The sequence below is a fragment of the Lycium ferocissimum genome, chromosome 4, assembly GCF_029784015.1.
Source record: "Lycium ferocissimum isolate CSIRO_LF1 chromosome 4, AGI_CSIRO_Lferr_CH_V1, whole genome shotgun sequence".
Classification (NCBI taxonomy): Eukaryota; Viridiplantae; Streptophyta; class Magnoliopsida; order Solanales; family Solanaceae; genus Lycium; species Lycium ferocissimum.
Window position 1 is genome coordinate 22,083,128 of NC_081345.1, and position 27,160 is coordinate 22,110,287.

The 27,160-nt window shown below is 32.6% G+C and overlaps 2 protein-coding genes and 1 pseudogene across 5 annotated transcripts; all 3 read right to left on the minus strand.

The window, feature by feature from the left end:
* Positions 1 to 4,481: 4,481 nt before the first annotated feature.
* Positions 4,482 to 6,503, minus strand: LOC132051835 (uncharacterized). Of its 4 annotated transcripts, none has more exons than XM_059443077.1 (3): positions 6,391 to 6,503; positions 5,434 to 5,588; positions 4,482 to 4,699 (listed from the first exon to the last, which is right to left on the minus strand). In XM_059443077.1, exons 1-2 carry the CDS (start codon positions 6,485 to 6,487, stop codon positions 5,464 to 5,466), a joined length of 222 nt encoding a protein of 73 aa, XP_059299060.1. In that variant the 5' UTR covers positions 6,488 to 6,503; the 3' UTR covers positions 4,482 to 4,699; positions 5,434 to 5,463. The 4 variants fall into 4 exon arrangements, with proteins under 4 accessions (XP_059299060.1, XP_059299061.1, XP_059299059.1 ...); XM_059443078.1 differs by having other exon boundaries at positions 4,482 to 4,704; XM_059443076.1 differs by having other exon boundaries at positions 4,482 to 4,763.
* A 4,275-nt stretch (positions 6,504 to 10,778) lies between these two features.
* LOC132051836 (acyl carrier protein 1, chloroplastic-like) lies at positions 10,779 to 14,263 on the minus strand. Its single transcript, XM_059443079.1, has 4 exons — positions 14,095 to 14,263; positions 13,348 to 13,458; positions 12,270 to 12,392; positions 10,779 to 11,089 (listed from the first exon to the last, which is right to left on the minus strand). Exons 1-4 carry the CDS (start codon positions 14,149 to 14,151, stop codon positions 10,964 to 10,966), a joined length of 417 nt encoding a protein of 138 aa, XP_059299062.1. The 5' UTR covers positions 14,152 to 14,263; the 3' UTR covers positions 10,779 to 10,963.
* Positions 14,264 to 21,306: 7,043 nt separating this feature from the next.
* LOC132054463 (sodium/hydrogen exchanger 1-like) lies at positions 21,307 to 25,435 on the minus strand (annotated as a pseudogene).
* Positions 25,436 to 27,160: the final 1,725 nt, after the last annotated feature.

The following is a 27,160-nucleotide window of genomic DNA, read 5'->3' on the forward strand; positions in this document are numbered from 1 at the left end:
CACTATTGACAGTGTTATTAGGTGAATACAATTATTGAGGTGATAGGGGTGATTGGTCGTCATGTGATTGTTCTTTTCGGTCTTTGCTTGTTTTGATGGCGAGTTGGTGTTGATTGAGGCATTTGACTTCACTAAAGAAGAGACACAGAATATGAATTTTGTTGATGATTTTTGGATCGAGCAGCTCACTGCTTTGATACCATGTACAAAATGTAATGAAAGATGATTTGGAAATTTACGTATCCTTTGAAAGAAGGTGCCCTATTTATACATGTATCCTAAATAAGAATAAAAAGAATAATGTTCAATTCTATACAATTTTGTCTAAATCCTATTGGCTTTACCTCAACTAACTTTATTCCTTTCTATGTAAATCCTGATTATGTTCTTGTTCATCAAGATTAATTGATCCCAGCATATTCATTTGTCAACTTTGGAAGGCTAGATGCAATCTTGAGCAAACTATGATATTGGGCCATATTCCATATTTTGTTCTGCTGAATCCTGAGCCCAAAACTTCAACCCATTACACGAAATAGTTACACCAGCCCACATACGTTGCATCAGCCCATATACGAATTGTACCAGCCCATTAAAAACACTTTGAACACTTAGGACTTTGTTCGATATGTCCTAAGTTGTTCTTCATCATCAGTGAGCTTCTCTCCGTTCATCATCATCGTCTCTGCTACAGTAATTCCGACACTTCTTCTGTTTATTTTTTCCTTCGTTTGGAAGGGATTACTGGACATTCTTTTCAGTTTTCAACTTTTTGAATAATTGCAGATTTGCAGGATTACTACAATTGGATTCAGGAATCGACCATGTATTTGTGATAACTTTGGAACTATCACAAGCACTTGCGATAAATAGATAGTCAAGATACATGCAATTTTCTTGGGCCTGATATCTGGCGATGATGATTTTGATAGCTTCATAAATGGTATGTCCGATAAGTTTCTATTTCTTAATTTTTAAAAAGGCCGAAAAAGAACTAAAAATATATCTTTTGCAGATGGGTAGGCCAACCTGTTTGTGATGTCATATATGAAGATTTATGAAGCTAAGAATCTGAGGTTATTTAATTTTTATATTATTTACTCAATAGTTTGATACTAACATATTTTCCTATCGAAAATTTGAGAAGTTAACCATTACCATTTAAACTTTAAGTTGTTGTATTTCTCAACTTTATGCCAAGCAGCATGGAAATTGGAAAATTTACTTCTTCCTTTTTCTATTATAATATAATGTCTTTATATAATTTAAAATTGCTATGATAAATCTAGATATATATTATTTGCTTGCGTGATTGCATTTTTGGTCTTTTTAACATTTAATATTTATGTGATGCGCAGGTTGATGAGCTATCAATTAAGGAGTGAATATGATTTTTGTTTAAGGTTTAACAGGCAAGTAGGGTCCTAATTTCTCATGTCTATGCAACTTTTTTAATAGATCATTAAATTGATTCCCTTTGTCACGTGCAGTTGTGCATCTCGAAGGATTCATGGAAATTCAAGACAGCTGAATAGAAATAACTATACATCGAAGAGTCGTGAAGAATCATCATTGTACACACATCAAACTATCAATATTGAAGTAGCGGTGATGGCAACAACAAAACTTATTTAGTGAAGATTTTAATTTTCTTAATTATGTTTTTGCTGATAGTTATATAAAAGCGGAAGTTGACGACAAGTTAAGAAAAAAAAAAACGAGAAGTAACCGAAATCATATTGTTGGATAATTTATGAGAGAGTTTCCTAACGTGGTAATGTCTATTGTTCAAATATTGCATACAAGCCGAGTTTATGAAATGTATTGTGAATAGGAGAAAATGTATTGTTTCTACTCCATTATGATTCACACAAGAATTATTGGTATATATTTAACTTGTATACAAGTACATTAACCTTGTTTATGAACAACAATAAAATAGGAAGGGGCGTTACAAAAAAATTCCATCCAATTAAAAGGGTTGCTCATTAACGTTTTATTTTTCTGTGTATTTTTATCCTTAGACATTTGATTTATAATTTTAGTTTGTGTTTTCTCTCGATTTGCTGGGACCAATACATAGATATCAGTATATCATTTATAATTTTTTTAATTTTGTTTAACATTATTAAATTTTATATCTAAATTTACAAAAAGAAATGTCTCGCCCGGCTTCGTTAACTAGTATACTGTAATTTTGGAGCACTCACGCGACCCTGCCAAGTACGAGGACTCATTTGCTTACATTTAGTGGAGGTATGAAGTTCAATCATTTAATTAGTTTCAATTATTAACTACTACCATATTTTTAATTTTAAATCTTAATTATTCACATCTCAATTACTAAGTATTTTTCTTTTAGTTTATAATCAGTTATTGAGTTTGATTAATATATCTGAGTGATTAAAATCTGTAACAAAATCTTTAATATCACTAAGATGCTATCCATTCAAGGATTTCAGTAAAGATGAAATTTCACCACTGCTCCATTTACTTTCACCCGTAACCACCGTTAGCATCGCCACCCACCATTATCGACCACCAACGACCACCCATAAATACAAGGGAAAATTTTATAAATATACGATTGGGTCACTTATACTGCAAAAAAATAGCCCAAAACTTACATTGCAAAGCTCTAATCCAAAACTCCCTCTTCTCCCCTCTCTCTCCACTGCCCCGTTCTCCCTTTTTTTTTTTTTTTTTTTTTTTTGTTGGAGTTCGCCACTGCCTCCTTTTTTATTTTTTTATTACTTTTTTTAAAATTATTATTTTTTAATTTTTTTTAAAATAGAGTATTATAATTCATATACCCATATACACTCATATACAATATTATACAACATTATAATCCATATACTCATATACAATATTATGCACTCATATACAATATGATACAAAAATTATAATCCATATACCCATATACATTCATATACACCTATATACAAATATTATACACACACATACAATATTATAACCCTTATATCCATATACACCCGTATGAAATATTATACACCCATATACATTCATATGCAATATTATACCACCATATACAATATTATAACTCATACATCCATATACATCCACATACACTCATATAAAATATTATACAATATAATAAACCCATATACAATATTATACAATATTATAACCCATATATCCATATACACCCATATACAATATTATACGCCCATATATAGTTATCGCCGGAGTTCCGTTCTCCGGCGTATACACCCATATACACCGATATACAATATTATACACCCATATACACCCATATATAGTCATCGCCGGAGTGTCGTTCTCCGGCGAACTCCAACACCACGACCAGAACCAACTGTTCAAACATCAAAGATCCGGCGTGACAGAGGGAGAGGGGAAAAAAAATTAAAACAAAATTAAAAAAAAATTAAAGATCCGACGTGACAAAGGGAGATGGGAAATTAAAAAAAAAAAACAAATTTTTTTTAAAAATAATAATAAAAAAAAATTTAAAAAAAAGAAAAGAAAAGGAGGCCGTGGCGAACTCCAAAAAAATTAAAATTAAAATTAAAAAAAAAAGAGGCAGTGGCGAACTCCAAAAAAAAAAACGAAAAAGAAGGAGACAGTGGAGAGAGAGGGGGAGCAAGAAAGGAATGGGTCATTTTTTGAAAAATAATTTTTGTTTAAACTGAAGATGGGCTACTATGAACAAGAAACTCAAATATAGGCTAAATTTGCTAACATTGGTACGCCAATTGATACTGAGTATAATTATCCCTAAATACAAACCTTAAGCACAACTACGGACAGTCATCACTACGACTAGCCATAATATAAAACACATGATCTAATCCAAAATGGGAGCATTATTTTATTTTTATAAGGTCATTTTCTTTATAAACCACTGAGAGACCTTCAAGGACGAAACCACATTATTACGTACGGTTCAGATGAACCCAATACACCTAGACCCTATATTTATATTAGAAAATTCATTAATATAAATCGGTTTATATCGGGCATCACATCCATAGTTAGCCAATTCTTTTATATATAAATATTTAATTGTGAACTCAATAACTGAAATCTTATTTGTGAACTCAAATCTTAGCTCCGCCAATATAGATCTTTATTTATAGAACCAGTTTCTTCTATTCAATTAATAATTGGTTATTTTAAACTATTTCCTCCATATGCAACCCCTCAAAGGCAGCCATTATGTACCGATTTATCTATGCTACTACTTTGGGCGGTATCAGTAATCAGTTTCCTAAGGAGACAACCAGGTAATAACAACTGCTGCTTCATTAGAAAACACAAGGCTATGCTACAATTAATGAATGGATACAGCTGCTAATGAAGATGTATTTTGCATGTTCTAGTACATCAACTTCTCCGCTGTGTTGAACCGTCAACTAGCCCAACAAAAAGAACTCAGATAATGTAAGCTGCTGCTGCTTTAGATGGTCATTAGATGTTACAACTAATGTTTCCTTGAACATTAAAAGGCATATCTCAAATTCACCATGGGAGAACAGTCCCAGAACATGCATGATGTGGTTATTCACCAAGGGTACTCTAACCTGACTTCATCTTTAACATGAGGATACTTCGGCTATAACCTAATAGGACTTCGTTTTTTCATATACAAGGACGATTGCTTCACAGTACATTTCCATCGAATGTTAAACTGAAATAACGACAAAAAGGGGAGAAACTGCACTGGATAAACAATGTGTCATCAATATCCACGAGAGATATGAATAGAGGCCACAGAATTCCTGTAGGAGGGTAAAATAAAGCTCAACAAGGCAAGGCAGGGACAATTTCCATGAATCAAACATTGTGAATGGTACCCAAGAGTGTGACATAATATCATGCTTCTTCATCCATCTCAATCCCTCTATATACTTCTCTTCTTTCCAAATTTATATGATAGTGTTTACAAAGTTTAAGAAGTAGATAAACTTTTACATATTATATATACCAAAAGTATCTTTAATAACTTGGAAATCTTCAATGTCACTGGGAATGTATATCTTTTCAGAGTGAAAGATAGCAATAAGAGTGTCACACAAAAAGGAACAGAGAGTATATTAAAACAAAGAAAGAACATATCTCTTTATCAAGAAGACAAGGTTCTGTTAACAGCCACAAAAAGGTCACCTAACTGTATAGACTACAACAACTCTATTATAACAGTTTCAAGAATACAACAAAAGAGAAGCACAAACAAACTCAAGACGTACCACTATAAAATATAGTAACAACAGGCAATCTAAGAATCAATACCACCTCCTGCCCTAAAGTTGATCAAAATCAACTAAACCACAGCTAAGACACCAAGTTTCTTTGACTATAACAAACATTTGCAGTTCCTGCTCCACATTTAACTAAGTCAATAATCCTGTCTGGAATGATAAATCTTGTGCTTGGGCAATTAGCAATTACCTTAAATTAAACTAATAGGAAGGGCACAGGCTAAGAACTTTTTCCTGCTTCGGCATCATGATGTCTCCATGGATTCAGAGCTTCTCTGACAGCTTTAGCTTCAGGAGAACTCTCCCAAGCTCTCTTTTCTGCCTCGAGAACAGTTACCTTATCATCTGATTCAAAGTGTTAAGAAAAAATTAGCAAAATAACTTTTCTTCTTAACATCAAAGTGGATATACAACAACACGAACCACTATAAAGGTTTTACTCTTCCCAAATGAACCTCCTTGCAAACATAAATAGAAGTGGGAAATGGTACTGGCATTATATTATGTTGCACTTGAGAACAAAATCCAAGCTCAAGCACTTGGCTTCACTGGAACTAATCTCTGGCAATACATAACATGTAAAACAAGAACCAAATTAAGACTATGGTAGCAAAGTCAAAGCACAAATACTTTACTCCCTCCCTTTCAATTTGCTTGTCTTACTTTCCTTTTTAGTCCATTTAAAAAGAATGTCTCTTTACTTTTTTAGCAAGTATTTAATTCCATGTTTGAGACCCCAAGATTAAAGTACATTTTAGTACATTCTACGTATCTTTAATTTAAGACCACAAGATTCAAAGTGTCTTTACTTTCTTAAACTCCGTGTCAAGCTAAAACAAGACAAACAAATTGAAACGGAGGGAGTATATTTTTCTCCAAAGAAGGGTTTGACGTTTGTGAAATGCCAATTTAAATCAGTTCCAAGAAAAAGCAAAACATTACAACAACTACGCCTCAATCCCAAACAAGTTGGAATCCTCAAATGCCAATGTTACTCCATTTAAACATCTCATGCCAAACAAAAGATTGAATTAATAAATTAAAAAAAACTGGAAGCGTATCTGCTTGAAGCAAATTGAGAAAAAATATACTATTCAATAGGGTGAAAATGAAAAGATAGAAAGAGAAAAAAGGATAGTTGTCATACAAAAGCCAGTTTTGATCATGAATAGCTCCATGGAACCACCAATCATAGCAGAAACAACGGCAATTTTCAGGTACCAATCCAAGAATTTCATTTTCATTTCCTTCTCACGCTTTCTGCAAATCAAGAGTGGAGTTTTAGCTGTCAGATGCCAATTTTTGTAAATGTTGGAATAATTCTGATTGGATTGAAGTATTGAACAACAAGAAAATAGTTTAAATTAATTGATTTTGTAAAGGACTTAAAATCAATGACTATCTTCCCAAGAGCTTAAAGATTACAGTATAATGAAGGAAAGACTTATTAAAGAGACCTTACAACTGAATTCACAGGAGAAAGGGAAAATTCGAACAGAGATACTGTGGTGAAATTCCGGGTTCGAATTTGTTTATAATCCAGTCCGGTAGATGGAATTTGGGCCTAGGGTCATTTGCACTTTTGTCCCTATTTTGTGTTGGTCTATAATTTTCTCTCCCTCAAAGACAAATACAGTCAAACCTCTATATAATGGCAGTGTTTGTTCGAAGACTTCATGGCTGATATATTGAGGTGTTGTTATATATATATAATGACATTTGATGTTTTGATCTTATTTAGTTGTTATAAACAAAAGTACGAAACAATTATTTTTTTGTACTTTTTTATGTTATAAACGAAAATAATATACACTTGTTAATTTCAAAATCTCAATTGATTTTCATATCTCATTAATAAATAAAAAAATGAAAAGACTAATAAATTATTAATAAATTTATAACAAGTTGTACCATATCGATAAAGAATTAAAAACTAAGGAACATATGCATTTAAAATTAATTTAGAATTTAAATATTTCAAGTTTGATGTAAGAATTCGGCAATTGTAGTCTGTTTCGTAAATTCCAGTCTCTTAGTAAGAATTTTGTCCAAACTTTCAGCAAAAGGGAATTCAATAGCTTTTCCTTAAAGGCTATCTAAGGGCTTAACAGTTCACTCTTCTACTATATCCATGAGATTAATGTTGATTATCATAAATATTCTAATGTTTTATTTTTATATAAAATCTTACAAAATATAATTACACATTTTGAGTATGGCTGTTATAGAGAGGTAATTTTACAAAGAATGTACGGCTATAATGAAGTCACTGCTGTTATAGTTAGAATGCTATTATAGAGGCGTAAAATATAATATGAAAAATCAATTCCGGAGAAAATCAGGCTGTTATAATGAAATTGTGTTATATCGAATGACAATTATAAAGAGTAAACGACGGTAATTTTTTTCTAAGGCATAAATTTATATTTTTGCATTATATTATTACACAAATTATGCCGGCGCCCTTAGAGAAATTATGTCTCCCTAGGCAATAGGCATGAATTGGATTTTAAAGGGCAAAATTGAAGACAGCCCATTTGAAGGACAACCCGTGCAATTTTATGTTGAAATTAATGTCCAATCGGAACCCAAACTTTTGGCAGGTCATTTGGTCGTACAAAAAAGAAAGTAACAGAGATGATGGCGAACTTAATAGAACTATTACCTTGCACTAACCTTTAGGACCCGTTTGGCCATAAGAATTATTCACTTATTTTCAAATTCTTTTTCATTTTTTTAAAAAATTAATGTTTGGCCATGAAAATTTCAAATACAATAAGTTGTATTTGGAACTTTTTTTTTTTTTTTTTCACTTTTTTCACTTTCACTACATTCAAAATGACCAAATATTTATTTTCAAAAACTATAACCAAACACAACTCCATCTTCAACTCCAACTTCAAAAATTCCAAATAAAGTGAAAAAATATTTGGTTTCTATGACCAAACGCCTCCTTAATTTTTACTCAGCTTTTTCCTTTCCTCCCATCTTTAAAAATTTTAATTAAAAAGAGGTTAAGGATTGTCATAAAATAAACAATAATGTCGTTGCAGTTGAAGAGATGATCTCACATGACCAGTTATAATATGAATAGAAAAAATTGATCCTATAATTTTTTAGTGTATTGACTATAAATTGGCTATAATATATTTTACCTACCTTCAAGAAGGACTATGTAACTAAAAACCACTTGTAATAGGTCATAAAATTAAGGGAAAACATCACTAATTGCCCTCAAAATATAAAATATTTATCCGCCCATGTCCCCTCCCAAACTATTTTCAGTTCTACATCCACCGGCTGAAAATATTTACGGGGCATACCCATCGGCCAAACCCTTCCTCTCCGTGATACCATCTTGGTATATTTATATATCACAATGGTATCATGGAGGACTGAGAGAAGAACTGAAACAGTCCTCCATGATACCATCTCAGTATATTTATATACCATGATGGTACCATGATCTGAGAGTGTCTTATCAAGATCGAAGCGATCCTTCATGATACTATCACGGTATATGTATATAAGATGATGGTATCATAGAGGGTTTTTTTTTCGAAAAAAGTCTGTCATCTTTAATAATGAACATGATCATTCATAATACCGTCTCGATATATTTATATACCATGATGGTATCATGGAGGACTAAGAGAAGCGACGTATACTCTTCCATGATACCATCTCAGTATATTTTATATACCATGATGGTATCATGAAGGACTAAGAGAAGGACTGAAGCATATTCCATGATACCATCTTAGTATATATACCATGTTGGTATCATAACTGGAAGGCATCTTGGATAAATATTTTTAATTTTTTCTGGGGTATGGAGGGTAATTTTTTTTTATTTGATGGACATCCGTGATCTTTCCCCTAAAGTTAATCTTCCTCAATGGCTTGGTCAAAACTAATGAGCTTTTAGATTTACTAATATTACTTTGCGTTGACATCAAAATTTGTCTTTTTCCACATTGAAGAGCATGAATTTAAACACTTTTTGTGGGAGTAGGGGGAAGACACTATCTACAACATCATGTTGATATGCAACAGAAGTCAGTCGATGTGATGTACACCAAAGTACTTTGATAGATCATGCCATGTCTTTAGGAAATAGAATTTCCAGGATGATTAAATAGTGGATTGAGCTTGTTAGCGGCCGGCTTTACATAATATAAATAGAACGTTTGCACTGTGGTGAAAATAATCCAGTCGTTAAATAAATAATAAATAAAATTTAATTCATAGAAATTATATTTCAAGCATTACTTATGATTCAATGTTTCATCGCTTCCCTATACAAAAGCTTTTAGTCGTGACTCATCCAATCAGGATTTGTCTTGACTTAAAATCTTTTTTTTGCGCCGATTGTCCTTCATGTGGGCTGGTCTTTAATTTTTGCCCTTCAAATTGGTGGTCTTTAATTTTTGCCCTCGCCTAATACCTCGAGGTTCTGGGTTCGAACCCCCGCTCAGAAAAAAAAAGGGAAGTGTTACGTACGTTTTTTCGATTAAGAAGCGCAACCTACCTTAAGATGAACTTTTCAGTTGTGCCGTACTCGCCTTGCCGGTAGTTTTGCCTCTACCTTGCGAATTTTTTTTTTAAAATATTGACGGAGTGAGGATTTGAACCACCACCCCAGCGAAGGGCAATCCTGCAAATTGCCACCACTTAAAATTGGAGGGTCGTGACCTCCTCCTGATGAGCCTAACATCCACCATGCAAACTCTTAACCTCCGTATAATTATTTTTTTGATTAAGCACCGGGTGTCCGAGTCTCTTTGAGCCCCGGATTAATCCCGGCACAGTGCCCTCGGCAAGGAGTTTCGGTAAGCCGCACCACGGTAATCCGAGTGCTTCAAATCACGGCCAGAATTTGTTCAGACCAATGGGTTTCGAACTCAGACTCAGAAAGGGACCAAGGCTCAAGTCAATTGCCACCAGGCCAACCCCTGAGGGTTAACCTCCGTATAATTATAAAAACAATATTTTCATGTTTTTGGATAAAGGAATATTTCCATTTCACACTCACTTGAAAATATTCTGTTAGTTTTGCGTAGTAGTATTAACAAATGTTTGTAAACTGAACTAAGCGGAGAAACATGTTCTTTAAGGTCATCGTCTGACTAGTAACTTCATCTTATCTTTACCTTCAGGCCACATAATCTTCATACATTTCCTAGTTTAAGCAAATAAGCATAATTGGTGACACAGTCCTGTTACTACTCTAAACGCCTCCAAACGTTTTCCCCGAGAAAGTCAATAGTATTACTGAACTCTTTTAAGATAATTAACTTGATGACCTCACATCAATGTGCTTTGGGTTAGCCTAGGAAAAGATCAAAACTTTATACGTATGTGATTATGTGAACAAAGCCCTTCATTTGTAGGCCGTGTAATTGGTCTGTGATATTTATTGGTTCTTGATGGAATGAAGAACCACATGGTAATCACAGCCTTTATTTCCACAGCCTATCCTTGAGATTTGTAAGTAGAACTTTTTCTCTTTAGAACCAATGCTCGGCAGTAACGAAAAAGCCAAATGTAAATCTATAGATTTAATTGCAGGGTTCCACAGAAAATGTAACAAGCCTGGCCACCAGGGTTCTCCTCTGATGAAACAGAGTTTTTTTTTAACTAGCATCTTGAACTGTAAAAGACCACGAAAATGAGATACCCTAATGAACTAACTAGCTGAGGCTCTGAAGTTCAGTATCTCAAGCTTTCTTTGAAATGAGATCCTCAATCAGGTCTGCAGCATCTTGAACTGTTGTAATACTCTGAGCACTGTCTTCTTCCACGGAGATACCAAACTCTTCCTCAAGTCCCATGACAATCTCCACCTGAACGAGAAAGAGATCCAATAGAAACAATATAACCAAATCAGTGAAACTTGTATTGACAAAATTTACATATGATACATTGCATAAGAACCTGAAAGCTTTGTTCAGTTAAACTTCTTAAGTCATAAACAAATGCGTTCAGATATATAACTGAGTGTGTTCCTGGGAGAAGTCTGTTATGTCAAGATGCCTCAAAGAAAAAACCTTGGGGCTTTGGTAGAGGAATAACAAGAGAACGTTTCTGCTGTTAGTGCTATCCCTTAAAGATAATAACTATTTTGTTGGGAGATAACTTGTGAGATTGCTACATCAATATGCCTTATATAAACTATGATAGCCATGCAAATAGGCTAGAATTAAGGTTAAAAACATAAGGGAGCTATTAAGGATACTCCTTTTGTAGAACTCCAGGAACAGTGTATAAATATGGTCATACTTGTTTCTAGACATGGATAGTGACCATATCATCGGGAAGGGAAAGCATATAAATCTAGCACCTAGCAGCAATCAATTTGAATTAAACTACTTTTTATCCAACGTAATCAATCTGAATTCCTCTAGACCATGCACAGGGATACAAAAGTGCTAAATTAGACAAACTGGCATCAACCAAGGATTCTAACTAATCTGGCTGAAGCCAAACCGGGGTGGCTCAAGGGTAAAATTAGTAAAGCTTTTGCTATAGGATCCCAAACTTTTGAGGCCCAAAAACTTTTAAGGATGAATTTTATAATTTTATTTTAATAGACATTATTGAAGATTGTTAGAAGTACAAAAATTATATAATAAACGAAAGAAAAAACCTATCTACATTTAAGAGAAATATTTTAAAACTTTGAACTAAATTACTCAAATTTTCATATTATTAAATAAAGTGTTTACAACAACATCCAAGTTAATGTATTTAAAACACATGGTTAACATCTTGTTAACTTGAATTAATCTTCACGATTGTAAACATTACTTCTACGCAACCAGTATTTAAAAAAAAAAATATCAAAACTAATGTTTTTTTTTATGTATGTGTATATACTTAAGGCCTCAAATTAAAGTTTAGACTAATTTTATTGAGTCATCCTTGAAATCAAATTGAAATAGGTTAATTGTCGTAACTATTTTTGTAGAAAGGACGGAGACACAATATGCGTTTAACATTTTGCCTTATTGCCAAACTACATACCGTATCAAGAGAATCAGCACCAAGCGCAGCAAACTTCGATTCTCCACTGACTTCAGTATCAGCCGAAAGAGCCAATTGTTTCTTCACAATATCACACACTTTGTTGACTGTCTCTGGCTTAGCCTGCAGAGATAAAACTCTCATTATTGTTAATAATCTGCATATGAAAAAGAAAAAAAAAGTTGCATTTTAAATTACAGACTACAAAATTTCAGGTCACATATAAGTGGAAAAAAGAAGATAATCTCAAAATAAAGAGGTTAATCACTTAACACTTGCAATAAATATAGTGTCAGTGCCAGTACTGTTGAAAATAATCACTTAACATTGTAGTAATAATCACTTAACCTTGTAGTTCTTTCTTGAGTTTATTCTGATAATTTAATTATCATAACTGGGAAGGTTGCTGCATAGTATGAATGAAGGAAGGACCTAGTTTGTTTGCTCGTAAAGAAAATTTGCTTTCTATTATTCTTTTAAAAGAAGAAAATATTTAAGAGCAATAATTCTTGAATGAAATACGGTTTTTGACTTTTTATAACGGTCTAAACAATAATAGTAAGTTTGAGTGGAACAAAACATCGGAAAGGATCTCTGTAATTATTCCGTTTTCCTTTTTATTCTTCTCTATAACGAATTTCTTTTTTTTTCTTTTACTTTTTTTGTGCCTTTATCAGCAGAAGAGTTAAGTCCACAAGAAAAAAAATAAGTCAGAGCTAAGTCCACAAGCAAAAAAATAAGTTAGAGCTAAGAGCTAAGATACTGCCTGAAATAAATAAACCTTCCATGATGAGATATTATGTCAGGTAGTAACCACTTTATTTGCATTCACTCCCTATAAATTTATAAATTCTATTCACAGTTGAATTAGTGATCTCCATAAATCTACTCAAGATGACTTAATACCAAATTCACAAATTAAATGCTCCAATTGTTGGTGCTTAAAATAAAACACGTCATCAGCTTTGCTCATAACAAAACAGGCCGTATGGGAATGAATCACAACAGCCGTGGCTAGAGGTTAACTAGAAAACACAGTATGCAATAGAGAGTAAAACACCCAGTTACGAGACAATACCGCACAAGTAATACTGAGGCGACGAGTGGCTGGATTCAATCTGATGGAAGAGAAGCTTATTCCCTTGAAAGAAAGTGATGATGTCTTCAAATTCGCGACACGGTTAAGTGCCTGCATAAACAAGAGAACAAAATATATAATTAAATGCCTGACACAGATCAGGGAGGGACTAGGATACTGTTACTCAATCTCTTATATCTGAAATCATGGCCTTAATATATGGCAAAGAATTATACATTATTTGTGTTTCATTGATTACTTTCCTCATAAAAAAACAAAAAAATAATTAAAAAAAAAAAACATTACACTAGAGTTTTGGTTTCTAATCCTTTTATCAGCCATAGAGTGAAATCTCGAGTAAATTGATAGGACAAGTAACTTCTAAACACAAACAGATTGACACACTGACATTATTTGTAGTGTTTAATGTACATCTAAAGAATTTTCACACCATCTTCATGTCTGCTTTAGCAGGTAACATATCTTATTTTCAAGATTTTAAATCTCAAATTTCAAGGAGTATCACCTGTGAGACCTGATTGTGTAAATAATTATTGACAGTGACGGCGCGTAAAACTTAAAATCATTAGAAAGCAGTAAAATTCTAACATGTTTCATTCACAAAAATCATTCAAACACAATCACATTCCAATAAACTGAATATCAGATGCACAAACAAAGCGTTCCCTAAACGAAATCGATAAGCAAAAAAGAGAAGGAGAAGATGATCGGAGGTGAAGATCGAACCTGATTTGGCATCAAGGAGCAGGACATGGTAGCTGATGAGGTTGTAAAAGAAGCCATTGATGGAAAGAGAGAGAGAAATGGGATCTGGAAATCAAGAAGGTGACGGAGTGCACGAGGAGAGCGTTGAGACGGAAGAGGGATAGTAGTGATAGGACTATGAATAAGTCATCCCTTATTATAGGTTTTATTATTGCGGGTTGGGTGTTAGTTGGATTGTTGCTACATAGATTGTATCGAATTGGTGTTTGGACAACTAATCCTACAACAATTTAGTTCTTCTCTTCTTCTTTTTTATTTATTTATTATTTATTTATTACGCTTTCCGTCCCAAAATTACGATTTACGTCTATTAAAAAATCAATAAATATAATATGCACTTTAATAAATTATTCCTATTTATTAGATATTCTTGTAAAATTGAGCATTATTAAAAATACTAAAAGCAAAATTGAAAACACATATTATCTTTATTTTTTAAGGCGAAACTTATTTTGAGACAAATGTTTATTGATATGGTAACACTTATTTTGAAATAGAGTATTTATGTACTTACGTACTTATTTATTTAGTTTTATTACGATGATGCCATTGTCAAATTTCTGAAAATGCTTTGTGCACAAACTTTCTAGTAATATTTTTAAATGTGATTTTCTGAAAGCATTGTGTCAGATAATCTTATCTTATATATATATAAAAGCAGGACATAGGCCGCTGACGTGGCGCAACACAAATGCAGGATTTTCATTTATCTTTTTTCTCATCATTTTGGCCTTTTAATCCATTTTAACTCCTATTAGTTATTTAGTCAAAAAAAAAAAAAAAAAAAACTGACGCATCCTTTCGGCCTCTTTTTGTGATGTTTCCATACGCTGCATGCCTTTTTAAAAGCAGTTGTGTCAAAATTTTGCCTCTGTCTCTCACTCCATTATTACTAAATAAACCCACAGGCTACACCTCTTCCTTATTCCCGTTCCTTTCTCCAATTAATATCATTGCTCCTACTTACTTCCATAATAATCTGTTTCAATATAAGTACAGTTGCTTTGCCTTTTATAGTTTCAATATAAGTACAGATGCTTTGCCTTTTATAGTTTTACACTGTCATTTTTTTTTTTGCATTACTGAGATATTAATATAGAGTTTCTTCTCTTTTATTTATCCTTATTATTAATTTACTTTTTGAATTTTAACGGTACTCGGCCGGGTTTTTGGGTATGCTTCTGTGTCTTTTATAATTTTCTCTGTTGTGCATATATGATGTCACTCAATTATCGTTTGCCTCTTTAAATTTTTATAATTATTATAGGAATGATACGGAAAGTTAACCGAGGAAAAAAGCGCCATTTTTCAGAAGAATGACAATTTTGCAGACGAGATTCGAGGAGGAAAACAGAAAATTTAACTGGCGTGGAGAGGAAAGTAAGTGTTCTATGAATATGTTTTCTCCATTATTTTTAAAGAAATTTTTAAATGTAAAAACAAAAATCTTTATTATCTTTTACCTCAATGTTTTTGCTTTTTATTCCTTTTATTTGAACCCACTAATTCCCTATAATAATCAGCATTAACTTCCCCATAATTAGCATTGTTGAAGATGATACATACCTTCATATAATTCCCCAAAAAATCACCCAACTCTTTAATTAAAGAGATAATGTATCCATTCAAAATTATCTTTAAATCCATCTAATTTCCTTATTCTATGTTACTTTATCATTAATTACTTCTATTTTATCTCACTTTCTTTTAATTTTGTGAATAAATGATATATAATTGTGGGCAATAGAAAAGTGATATAGCACCCTTAAGATATTTAAAGCAAGCTTATGTTTGACAACCTTGAATTATAGTTCAAAAGAAACGTTGGATCTCCACACATATATGTATTCCTTAGTAGTTTTTTTTTTCCATTCAATTTATTTGAAAATTGGTGCTTAGTTTCATTCTTTTTTCTGAATTTTATTTTCTTATGCTTATGGGCACGGAATCTTAGAAGATGAAAGTGAATGAGAAATGGTTGAATGTATTTTGAAGGATGGTAGAGATAAGAAGATCAATGGAAGATTTAAGGAGAATGAAGGAAAGAAATATATTGAATGTTGTTGTAGTATTACAGCTTATTTAAAGATAGATTTAATTTTCATTGTTATATGTTCGTCTCAATTGGAAGTGTTTATCAAACAAAAGTGTAAATAATTTTTTTGTGCTTATTTCTCTTTTGTAGCTCGGTTTTTTTGTAGTTCTTTCCTTTATGTTAATCTACGGCTTATGCTTATTACCACATTAGTTCTATTTTTCATTCATATTATAATTGTATTATGCGTTTTCTTTATTGAAAAAATTATTTAAGCTAAATGTAGGGATTAATTTAAAAAATGTAATAAGATTTAAATTACCGCGCGAAGCGCGAGTCGATTTACTAGTTAGTTCTATAATTCTAATATTCAGTCTTCATCCATACTTATTTTTTATTTTCAAGGAAATACCATAAACTTATATTTATCAAACTACGTCTCATTAATTTAACTTATATGTCTCTCAAATATAAATATAACTCTTAAAAACCTATGTGTGTGTGTTTTAAATTTTGGCTAAATAGAAATTAAATTAAAATCTATCAAAAAATATTTAAAATCATTTCCATAGTTAAATACTAATACTAATTGCCCAATGAATCGTAATACTGTCTTTCTCCTAATTTGATATTCAAAGTATTTTTTGGAAAGGTTAATTGGTCAAACAGGTTTTTCTTAAATATTTGGTCAGACATAACTGTTTTTCTCCAAAAGTATTTTTTTAATAATTATTCTGACAAATAGACTTTTAAAAAATAAATAGTGTTTAAAAATTTAGCTAAACGGGCTCTAAGATTCAAATTTTTGGTGTTTCGATATATTTATCAAAGATATTATACTTGTTTTCACACATACTTTATCCCTGACCATTTAGTTGGAGACATTACGTGGATTGATCCTGATTACATTTTGAGATTAGAGATCTATTCAATATTTGAATGAAGGTATCAGCTAAAATTGAAATAAATTTAATACAACAATCATGAAATTTTATATTTCATATAAAAGATGAGACATATAGTAATCCCAATTATAATCTCAGAATAACTTAATTGATCAAATGATCGCTTACTAGGTTAAATATTGAGACTCAATGGAACGCAATCCACACCTCACTTGTGAAATTATTTTAGGTATATTATGAAATTACTAGACCCCACCTAATGAGATTATATTGAGTATATTATTGTACTTAAGCCTGGCAACTAGTTCAAACCAGACCGGACCAATAACCGGTTAGTAAACCGGCCGGTTTCTGGTCTAAAAACCGGAACCAGCCACCGGTTCCGGTTTACCAGTTTCAAACTGGAAACCGGACCGGTCCGGTTTGAAATGTTAGAAAACCCCCTTTTGTTTTTTGTTTTTTGTATAGTATAGTATTTATTAGTATATTGTAGGTATATTTACATATGTTATATAATTTTATAAGTAAAGTTTATATATTTATCGACTAATAGCATATATATATATATATATACACACACACACACACTAAGTTATATGCTTAAGTTATACTACATATACCCAAAATATACTAAGAATATATATATATATATATATATATATATATATATATATATATATATATATATAATATACTTAGGTTATATAACTTATATATATATATATATATATATATGTTTAAGTTATATGTATACTATATATAGTTATAAGTTATATATATATGTTTAAGTTATATGTATACAATATATACTTATAAGTTATATATATATGTTTTAAGTTATATGTATTATAACTTAAGTTTTTTCTAAGTTTATAAATTCCTATTTTATAAATTAAGTATATTTATATTATAAGTATATTCTTAGTATATTTTAGTTATTTTTCAAGTATATAACTTTCTAGTTTTTAATTTAAGTAAATGTATATTATAAGTATATTCTTAGTATATTTTAGGTATATTCCTAACTTAATATAAGTAAAAATATGAACACAAGTAAATAGAAGAAAGCTCAATGTGCCATATATTTTATTCATTCATGGATAACATTTATTTGCAACTTGTAGTGTTTTTTAACTTGCAAATAATACATGAGTTGCAAAGAAATAGTAGAATAATAAAATCAAAAAGTGTCAATCATTTAGCTAATATCCGCCATATCATATTCGGTCATGGAGATATCTTCAAAGTCTTCCATTTGGTCCAATCCACTTGCTATCAAATCTTCAATCTCTTCCTCTTCGCCTTCCACCGCTTTTGAGTTTTGGTTGCGTCGCTCCGATCTAATCCAATCGCGAATGCACACTAGTACTTGCAAGCTAATTGGATCTAATCCAATCGCGAAAGCACATTTGGCTGCATCAAATAAAAGTGATATTTATCAAAGTTTGCATTATGAGAAGGAGTTGGATGTGAATGTAAAACTTTTAACTGCGACAAACCCGACAAGCCCTTTTTGCTACTTTGAGAAGTAGTAGGGCGTGGAGCAATGGGTGTAGCACTTTTTTCCAAATTAGAAAATGACAAAAAACTTTTCTAAACTCGACATCAATGGAGAGCTTGGCTTGTTGTAAAGATGGTTCAACTTCCTAATCAATTTCTAAAAAGGTATAAATTTGACCAACCAATGCTCTAGTATAAGACATTTTTAAACAAGGATTTAAAATAGACCGAATATAAATAAAGTTGGGATGGGAAAAAAATACTTCTTAAATTTTGTTGTCATATTAAAATAGTCGCTTGATAACCGAATTTATTTTTATACTGTTGTAAAACTCTAGCTATTTTCGCTAAGTAGGCTAAAATTTCGGTTACCGTGGGATAGAATTGTCATGAAAAAGCAAGAGTTGCATTATAAAATTTTTGTAAGAGTTCAACACATTCCTTAACATCTTCCCAATCGGTAATATTTAACCAATCATCATAATTCGTATTAAAATGGTTGTGAACTTGTTGTATGGGAATCCTATAATCATATGCTTGTTGTAACATGATGTAAGTGTAGTTCCACCTAGTGTCAACTTCTACTTGAATTTTCCTAGGTCTAAGGTCATTTGTCACATAAGAATTCTTAAAATCTCTCAGTTTTGCCCTATTAGCACTACAAAAAAGAAACGCAACCGCATTTCTAACTTTTTGAATAGAATCTTCAAAACACTCAAGACCATCTTTAATAATCAAGTTTAAAATGTGACAACTACATCTCACATGAAAAAATATTTTAGCGGAGGGTTTAATTCCCTTTTTAAAAGACCAATCGCTTTTGTATTATTAGAAGCATTATCTAAAGCAATACAAAGTGTTTTTCTATAAATGTTAAAAAATCTCATAATAGTAGACATTGAATCCGCTAAAAAATTTCCATCGTGACGACCTTTCCCTTCATCATATAAAAAAACTATAATTCTTTTTTGCATCACCCAATTATCATCAACCCAATGACATGTAATAGCAAAAAAAATCTAACTTGTTAAGACTAAGACCCAAATCGGCGGTAAGAGAAACACTACAATTTAAAGAATTAAATAAATGGCGCAAATAAAATCTATATTTTTTTTATACAACTCTATAACATCTGCTCTACAAGTACTTTCTAGGAATACCCTCAAATAACATATTATAACAATATTGAATATAAATAACAAACCCCAAACCCGAAGGAAAGGAAAATGGTAGAGCATCACAAGCAACCATTTTAGCTATTTCTACATGCTCTTTTTTCTTGTCATACTTAAAATTTTTACCGGTTCGTGGGTCTATCGTCATTTGAATACCCCCACATTTGAACCCGTTTGCTCTCCCCAAACATCCATATGTTTAACTTTCATATGATTATTTAGTGTACCCATTCCACCATCCTTATTAGTTTGTTGCCTAAAAGCAAATACTTGTCCACATGTGGTACATTTAGCTATTTGGCTTTCCTTATTCTTAGTCATAAATTTTCAAATTTTATCGGTTGGCTTATGAGTTCTTGGCGGTTTGTCTTGTGTATGTGATTGTGCAGGACCTGTATCTCCTATGGAATTTTCGGGAGCTTGTGTTTCATCATCATCATCATCATCATCATCATCAATTTCATTAAAAGTGTCGGTATAATGTTGTTGCATTGCCTCATGATCTAAAAGTGGATTATTTCCACCAACATCAATACCTAAATTAGGTGTTTCGTTCACAACAGTTTCCTCATTAAACCCACCCCTAACAATACCATACTACCGGCACCACGTCTAAATCTCTTCGCTATTATTAAATAGAATTAATTTAAATCACACTCAAATAAATCACAAGAAAATAAATTAAATTGCGTAAATTAAATAGCGAAAAATAAAGATAGAGTTGCAACGAAGGTACCAAATTGCCGGACTAATTTCCAACAAAGTGAAGGCGGCTAGAATTGCAAATCCACCAAAGTTATTTCGGATTGTTGCAAAATCACCAACTCCACCAACAATATTATAATTGCAAAATTAATAATTGAAACTAGAATAAAACTTTATAATATTTAATTGAGAGAAATTTAAAGTGGCTAATTGTTGCAAAGTAACTATAATTGAGAGAAATTGAGAGAAAGAGAAGAGTGAATTGGTGTGGATTAAAATGGAAATCGAGAGGGGTTTATATAGGGGTGGGGGATGGGTTAAAGTGTTAAAAAAAAAAAAAGTTTGGGGGGGTTAGCGGGCCAAAAGGGGTGTTTGCAACCGTTTGCCAACGGCCATTTTTGCAAATGGACCGTTGGCCAACGGTCCAGCCCATGTCCAACGGCTACATTTAAAAAAAAAAAATTAATTTTGACCGATTTAACCGGTGCGGTTCCGGTTTAACCAGTTCCGGTCCCAAAAAAAATCAAAATCGGACTGGTAGGTTATAAACAGTTAACCGTAACAGATAAACCAGTTACACCGGTTTCGGTTTTACCGGTTCGGTTACCAGTTTGAACCGCTAAAACCGGACCGATTGCCAGGTTTAGTTGTACTCAATGAAATGCAACAGTACCATTTTGGAATGGGATGAGAGGTAGAGTAGATTTCCAATTGAATATGATTATCGACGACCTATAAATTAAATATGTTTTTGTTAGAGAATACATTTGTCCATTGACTGTATAATGATTTCCGAAGAAGTTAATTTGTAGTGTCCATTATCTTAAGGATTTGACTTGAGTAATTAGGATTTTTCACATGGTACCAATGCAAAAACTTGGTGAAGCCCTAAAAACTATTTTCTCTCTTAGAGTTCTATTGCTCTAAACTTCTCTCACAAATTAGTCCACAAAAGCTAAGGTTGTTATCACCCTTCTTGCCCCTGCCACCCTCATTCCTCTCCCTCAGTCAGTCAATCAAAATTTTAGCTTATCGAGTCACTGACATTGCTCTAGGCTCACTTATTATCCCGTTGAGTCTAATTTATCTGCCTGTACTCAAGGCTCCCTCTACTTGTCTCCTCTCTCTCTCTTTCCTTTAAAACACACACATAAAAAAAAAAAAAAAAAAGGTGAAATTTAAAATAAAAAATAAAAATAAAACTACAATCCACATGTAAATCCTAAAACCGAAGGGGATTAAGGAATATTGTTGTCCCTCATTGATGATGTCAGCGCTCCCAAAGAAGTTTATAATGTTCTATATCACTTATCCCATTGCCTTAAGGTTGTGGCTTAGATGCTTCGGTTCTCTCACAGCTTAAATCAGAGAAAAACTCTGAGCCAATTCAAACAAAAAGCAGGTCAAACCAAGTCTCGTCCACACAAGGCTGAATGGACTTTCTGGCTTTAATTCCATCAATGCCATTGTTGATCACTTTGTTCATGTTCAGTGGGTGATCCAGGAACAAAAGGTACAAAACCTCGTCCCCCAAAAACAGGACGCATGAATGCATTATCGATTTTTCTCCAGTAATAATGCATTGTGTGCGAAGGGGTACGTCGGAACATCCGCAAGCTATTGGGACGGGGAAAATTGTATTGGGCTCCTCCTAGATCAGCTTCTGATGAGTCTTGTCCATTGCTTACTAAAAGTGGCATATTAATGAAGGATTTTGGGGACCCTGACTGAGAAGAAATTGATCGAATTAAGTTTTTGGATGATGGTAGCAATAGTCTAATCAATGGTTTTGTCATCAACCCAAAAACCTGTAAAAGGCCAGGAAAAAATAAGTTATTGCAAAGCACAAAAGTAACAGTTTTTATGTTTTTGTTCAGACAAGTTCTAAATCGTGGATCACGCTTTTTCTGGACCTTTGGGTACATTGACGGGATATTGTTGTTCATTTTTCTCCAATTATCAAATGTTTACAGAAGGTTAAAATTTCTTACCATAGTGCTAACTAGGACAACTGTGATAGTACTTGTGATCATTACTGCATTGCCAGGCAATTGAGTATGACCTCTTTTAGTAAACTGAAAGTGTGAATTATAAGGACTCAGTCTGATAAATTTCTTGTAGTACAGTATATAATATATATATCTATATATTATATACATACAATGTAGAAAGATAACAAACTCATAATCAAATTAATATTTTACCTGATTATAAGCAAGGGCCATAGAAACGGCACCTCTCATAAGGCCAGCCCACCATATTGTGATCTGCAAAATCAGCCAAGGGATAACATGACAAGCTAAACAATTAGAAGGTCTATTGCCGGAATATAATGTCATTAGAGCAAGAACAGAACATAATACTTCATCAGTTTCATCGTATTTGACTGGCTTCGGATTAGAATTTAATATGACAGAACCTTTAGAACTTATGGTCTAAAACATGTCATGATATTTCTATGGCTATAAGACCATGTCCTAAAGGACAAATGAAAAGTTCAAGGTTACAGAGTTTTCAAATATATATAGAAGTGCCACTTTTTGAAACAGATTAAGAAAGAAGAAGCGTCACATAAGATGGAACTAAAAGGAGTATTGTCAGAACATGCCTGCCGCTTAAAGTCAATCTTCTCATCTGGAGACTTCTTGGCCAAGTTGGACAGAAATGATAAGGGGAAAACAAAGGCTGCCCTTCCGACCAAAACAAGGACCAATAGTATTGAACTAACCTTAACTGATATTCCAGGGCTGAAGAAGAAAAAAATAAAACGATATATACAACAAATAGAATTATGCAGTCAAAAATGGACTTCAACAAATGTGAAAATATACCTGTCACTAACGAATTTCCACTTCTCCATGTCCAAAATATCCATACCAACATAGAGGAATATGAATATTTCTGCAATAAATGACAGTGTACCAAAAGTATGCCTGAAGAACAGTTGAAGAGGTTAATTAACTTAGAGAATCATTAATTATGTTTAGTGGATGTGTTTTCATTAAAAATGTTGTCGCTAATTTTGTCATACTTGGTTGTAACTCTTGAGTTCTCAGTCAAGTTATGCCAGGTGTAATGGGACATGACAATCCCACAAAAGAATACCGTGAGAATTGCACTTAAACTGAACAACTGCAACCAAATAATCAATGTCATTGCCAGTGTCAAAATTATTCAACTTAATGCTATCAGATAGAGCAAAAATTTAGCACTGTTTCGAATTTGATGTTGGAACTACTTACTTCAACAACCATGTATGATAGGTAAGCCATGAGTATCATTATAGAAACCTCGCGATTAGTAGAGTGCCTGAATTTCATCAGAAAGTAAGTCATCAACTCCCAATTCCCTTTTACAAAGAATCGATAAGAGGAAAGTTGTGTGTTCAAAGAACTTTAATTATAAACATACCTTCCAAAGTAGAGCTTTTTAATAACATAGGCACTCAATAAACCCGCCTGCAACATGGGAAGAGGAATTAAATGTTAGTTGCAGCATTAGTAACCAAACTCGCTTATATAAAATAAGAAGCAGAGAAAGAGAAACTCACAACAAATCCTAGGAAGGTGCTTGAGATAAACAAGTACAGAACGTTTCCAACTAATTGCAGAGCTATGGTAGTGTTGATATGAGACAAGTCAAAGTTCTGGACAGCTTTGAACAGAACTACAGATGTAGCATCATTTACAACACCTTCGCCAAAGACTAGACTGTATAATAATGGTGTTTCATCCTGATTAAGCACCTACATTGTGCAATAAATTATGTCAGTAATAAGGTAAGTGACTGCTACTCTGATCCTAGTCTATATTGTTGACAGAGCCAGGGTCGAATTTAGTAATTAAATTTGGGGCACGTGAATACATGGTCTCTCCGTAAAACTAGGTATTTAATGTATATATTTTTTAAAATTGGTATAATATTACCTGTTGGAACACATACTACAAGAAGGCTAAATGGTTCACTTGGTTAAAGGTTGAGTTATTTACCAAGAGGTTTAGGGATCAATTCCCACTAAACACACTTTTTTCCCTTTTTCTTTTGTTATGAACCCATGTTCTAAAAATCCTAGATTCGCCTCTGGACAGAGCTATGAAGATTGCTCCAATTGCTGGAAATAACCAAAGATGGACTGAAGTTATCAAAGAGACGTCTAAACATAAATAAGGAATTACAGGGAACAAGAGAAAGTACCAAGGTAATCTCCAATTTCAAGTTTTCCAATATTCATTTTCCTGAAAATGCCACTAGCACCTGATCACAAAAATAGATGTGGTTAACAATGGCACTATCAGTAGCTAAAAGACAACTGCAAGCAATTTCCCACAAAAGAAAGCAAAAAGATTACAGGCCTACCTAATGATATGGTAATAAAAGATATCAGGGTACCAAGTGCCCCGAAAAGAATGATAGTCATGAAATTGCGGAAGAATTGCTTCTTTTTCACCTGAAACCTGGCGAATAGATTAAGGTGAGGAAACATTAATCTCATAACAATTCTACTGAAACATCGTGCTCAATCAAACACTGTCATAAAATGGAGTTTTTGAATTTAATAGCGATAACCTACCCAGCATGAAAAATGATTAGCGGAAGAAGATAATTAAAGAAAATATCTTCACTGAACATAAAGATATGTGAACTCTTCCCTCCACTTATTAGTAGAATCACAACTCCCGTGCACAGGCCCTGTGAACCAAAACAAGGACAAGCCGTACCATAAGACATGTAAATTCATATCAGTTTCATCATTAAGCAGTTAAGAGCTGTCATACATATAAAACTCATGGTTAGCCCAATGAACTCACTATCGTAAGAGCAGTTATCGACTCATTCATCCAGCGGTTCTCCTCCAATAGATGACCAATCACAATACACGCGCAGATAAACGCAACAAATAAGTTAATCGACACAATGGACCCATGATCAGAAGCCAATAGCATCTTCATGTTTTCCAGCAGCACTCCGACGTCAAACGCCATTGCCAGGGAACCTGAATTCAAATTCTTTCAAAAAATAAAGATAAAGTTTTAATCTTTTCAGTAATTAATTAACCGAATTTCCTATCGAGCTTTCACATAACGAAAATCAGAAGCCGATATCAAAATCAATCTCACGAAGTATAGCGGATATATGCAAGGACAATTGAAAGAGATGTAATCAATTAACTAACTTATCAATTGAAGGACAATAGCAATTCTTGAATTCACCTATTCAGAGACAAACTCTCTAAAACGAGCTCAAATTCAATCTATAGAAACCAAAACGAAATCAAAATTCTAATAATTCAAGCTCTCAAAAATAGATTTTTCTTCATAACATCAGTTTGAAATTGGAGACATGTTGAAGAAAATTCGAATGACAGTGTCAAGTGAGAAAAGACAGGGAAGTGTAAGGGAACATATAGTTTTGAGTTGAGTTTTAAAATTTCATAAGGGCAATCAAGACCGTTGATGGATCCAAGTAGGTGCAGAGCTGTCACTTCTTCATATGGTAAGATACGACTCGAGGAAAAAGCCCGGCTAATTCTGTGACAGCATTCGCGGTAAAATCATTTAATAAACATATGCATAATGAATCAAGTTGAATGTGAAACGCGCCAAAATTAGTTAACAGATTTATTTATCTATTATTCTCTAGTCTCAAATGTGTTTCTTAAATTCATATTAAGAAATAGTTTTTTAGCCCTTTACAAACTTTTTTTAAATTTTATGACATTTTTATAAGAAATCTTTATTTTTTTACACATAAGATATCTGAAATGGTCATTTTCTTCTGTTCAAATTGTAAAAGCGCAAGACATCTCATTTCGTTGTTACTCTTGCTATTCAGATTAAGTTATGTAATCTAAAATGCTACTTTTAAAATTGGTTATGAAACTTAGGATTAACATTTTTCATACACCCTATTAGGATCAATTTTTTTAAGCTGGCAAGATATTTAGGAAGGGCTTTATTTTTTCTGAAGTAAAATTGGAGGGAGAGGGTCTACCATCCCGATGATTGTGTTCCCGTTTGAGAATGTTGGGAGTTAGATGAGTGTACTTATTAAGTGGAAGTTTCGCCTTTTGTCTTCCACCAATTGATGCACCGTTCTAGCCACGACCGATGGGACAAGTTCTTAGACCACGTACCACTTTTTTTTATTTAATCCTGCATCCGCGTGTCTAGTATCTCTATTGGGGCTCGATTAGATTCGGATTCGCATCAGAAAATCTCACATAATGAGTAAAGTGTTCCTAACAAATGAGATCTCATACATAGTAAAATTTGAATACGAGACTTCTAGTTAAGAATGAAGGAGTAGTTACGACTCTACCACAATTCTGATTAGACCACATGCCACTTAAAAGAGCATGTTTGAAATGACTTGTTATACTATTATAATTAATCTTTTATTTATTAGTTTCTATATTTTGATATTTTATGTAGTGATTTTCAAACGCACCCTACGGGAAATAAAGAATAATCTAAGGAGTTAGATGTCTGCAACTAATTTGCATATTTGATAGTACTTACTTTTTTTTTTTTTTTTTTTTTTTTGGTAATAAAGATACTTACCTTTTTGTTAATATATTCAAAACAAATAAAGGTAAAGTTAAGAAAAAATTTAAAAGACCTTTCTGTAAATTTGATTTCACAACACTAACATTCCTTACAGTTACATTTGCTTTCCTTGTTCATTTTAAATTCTCCATAACGATTATG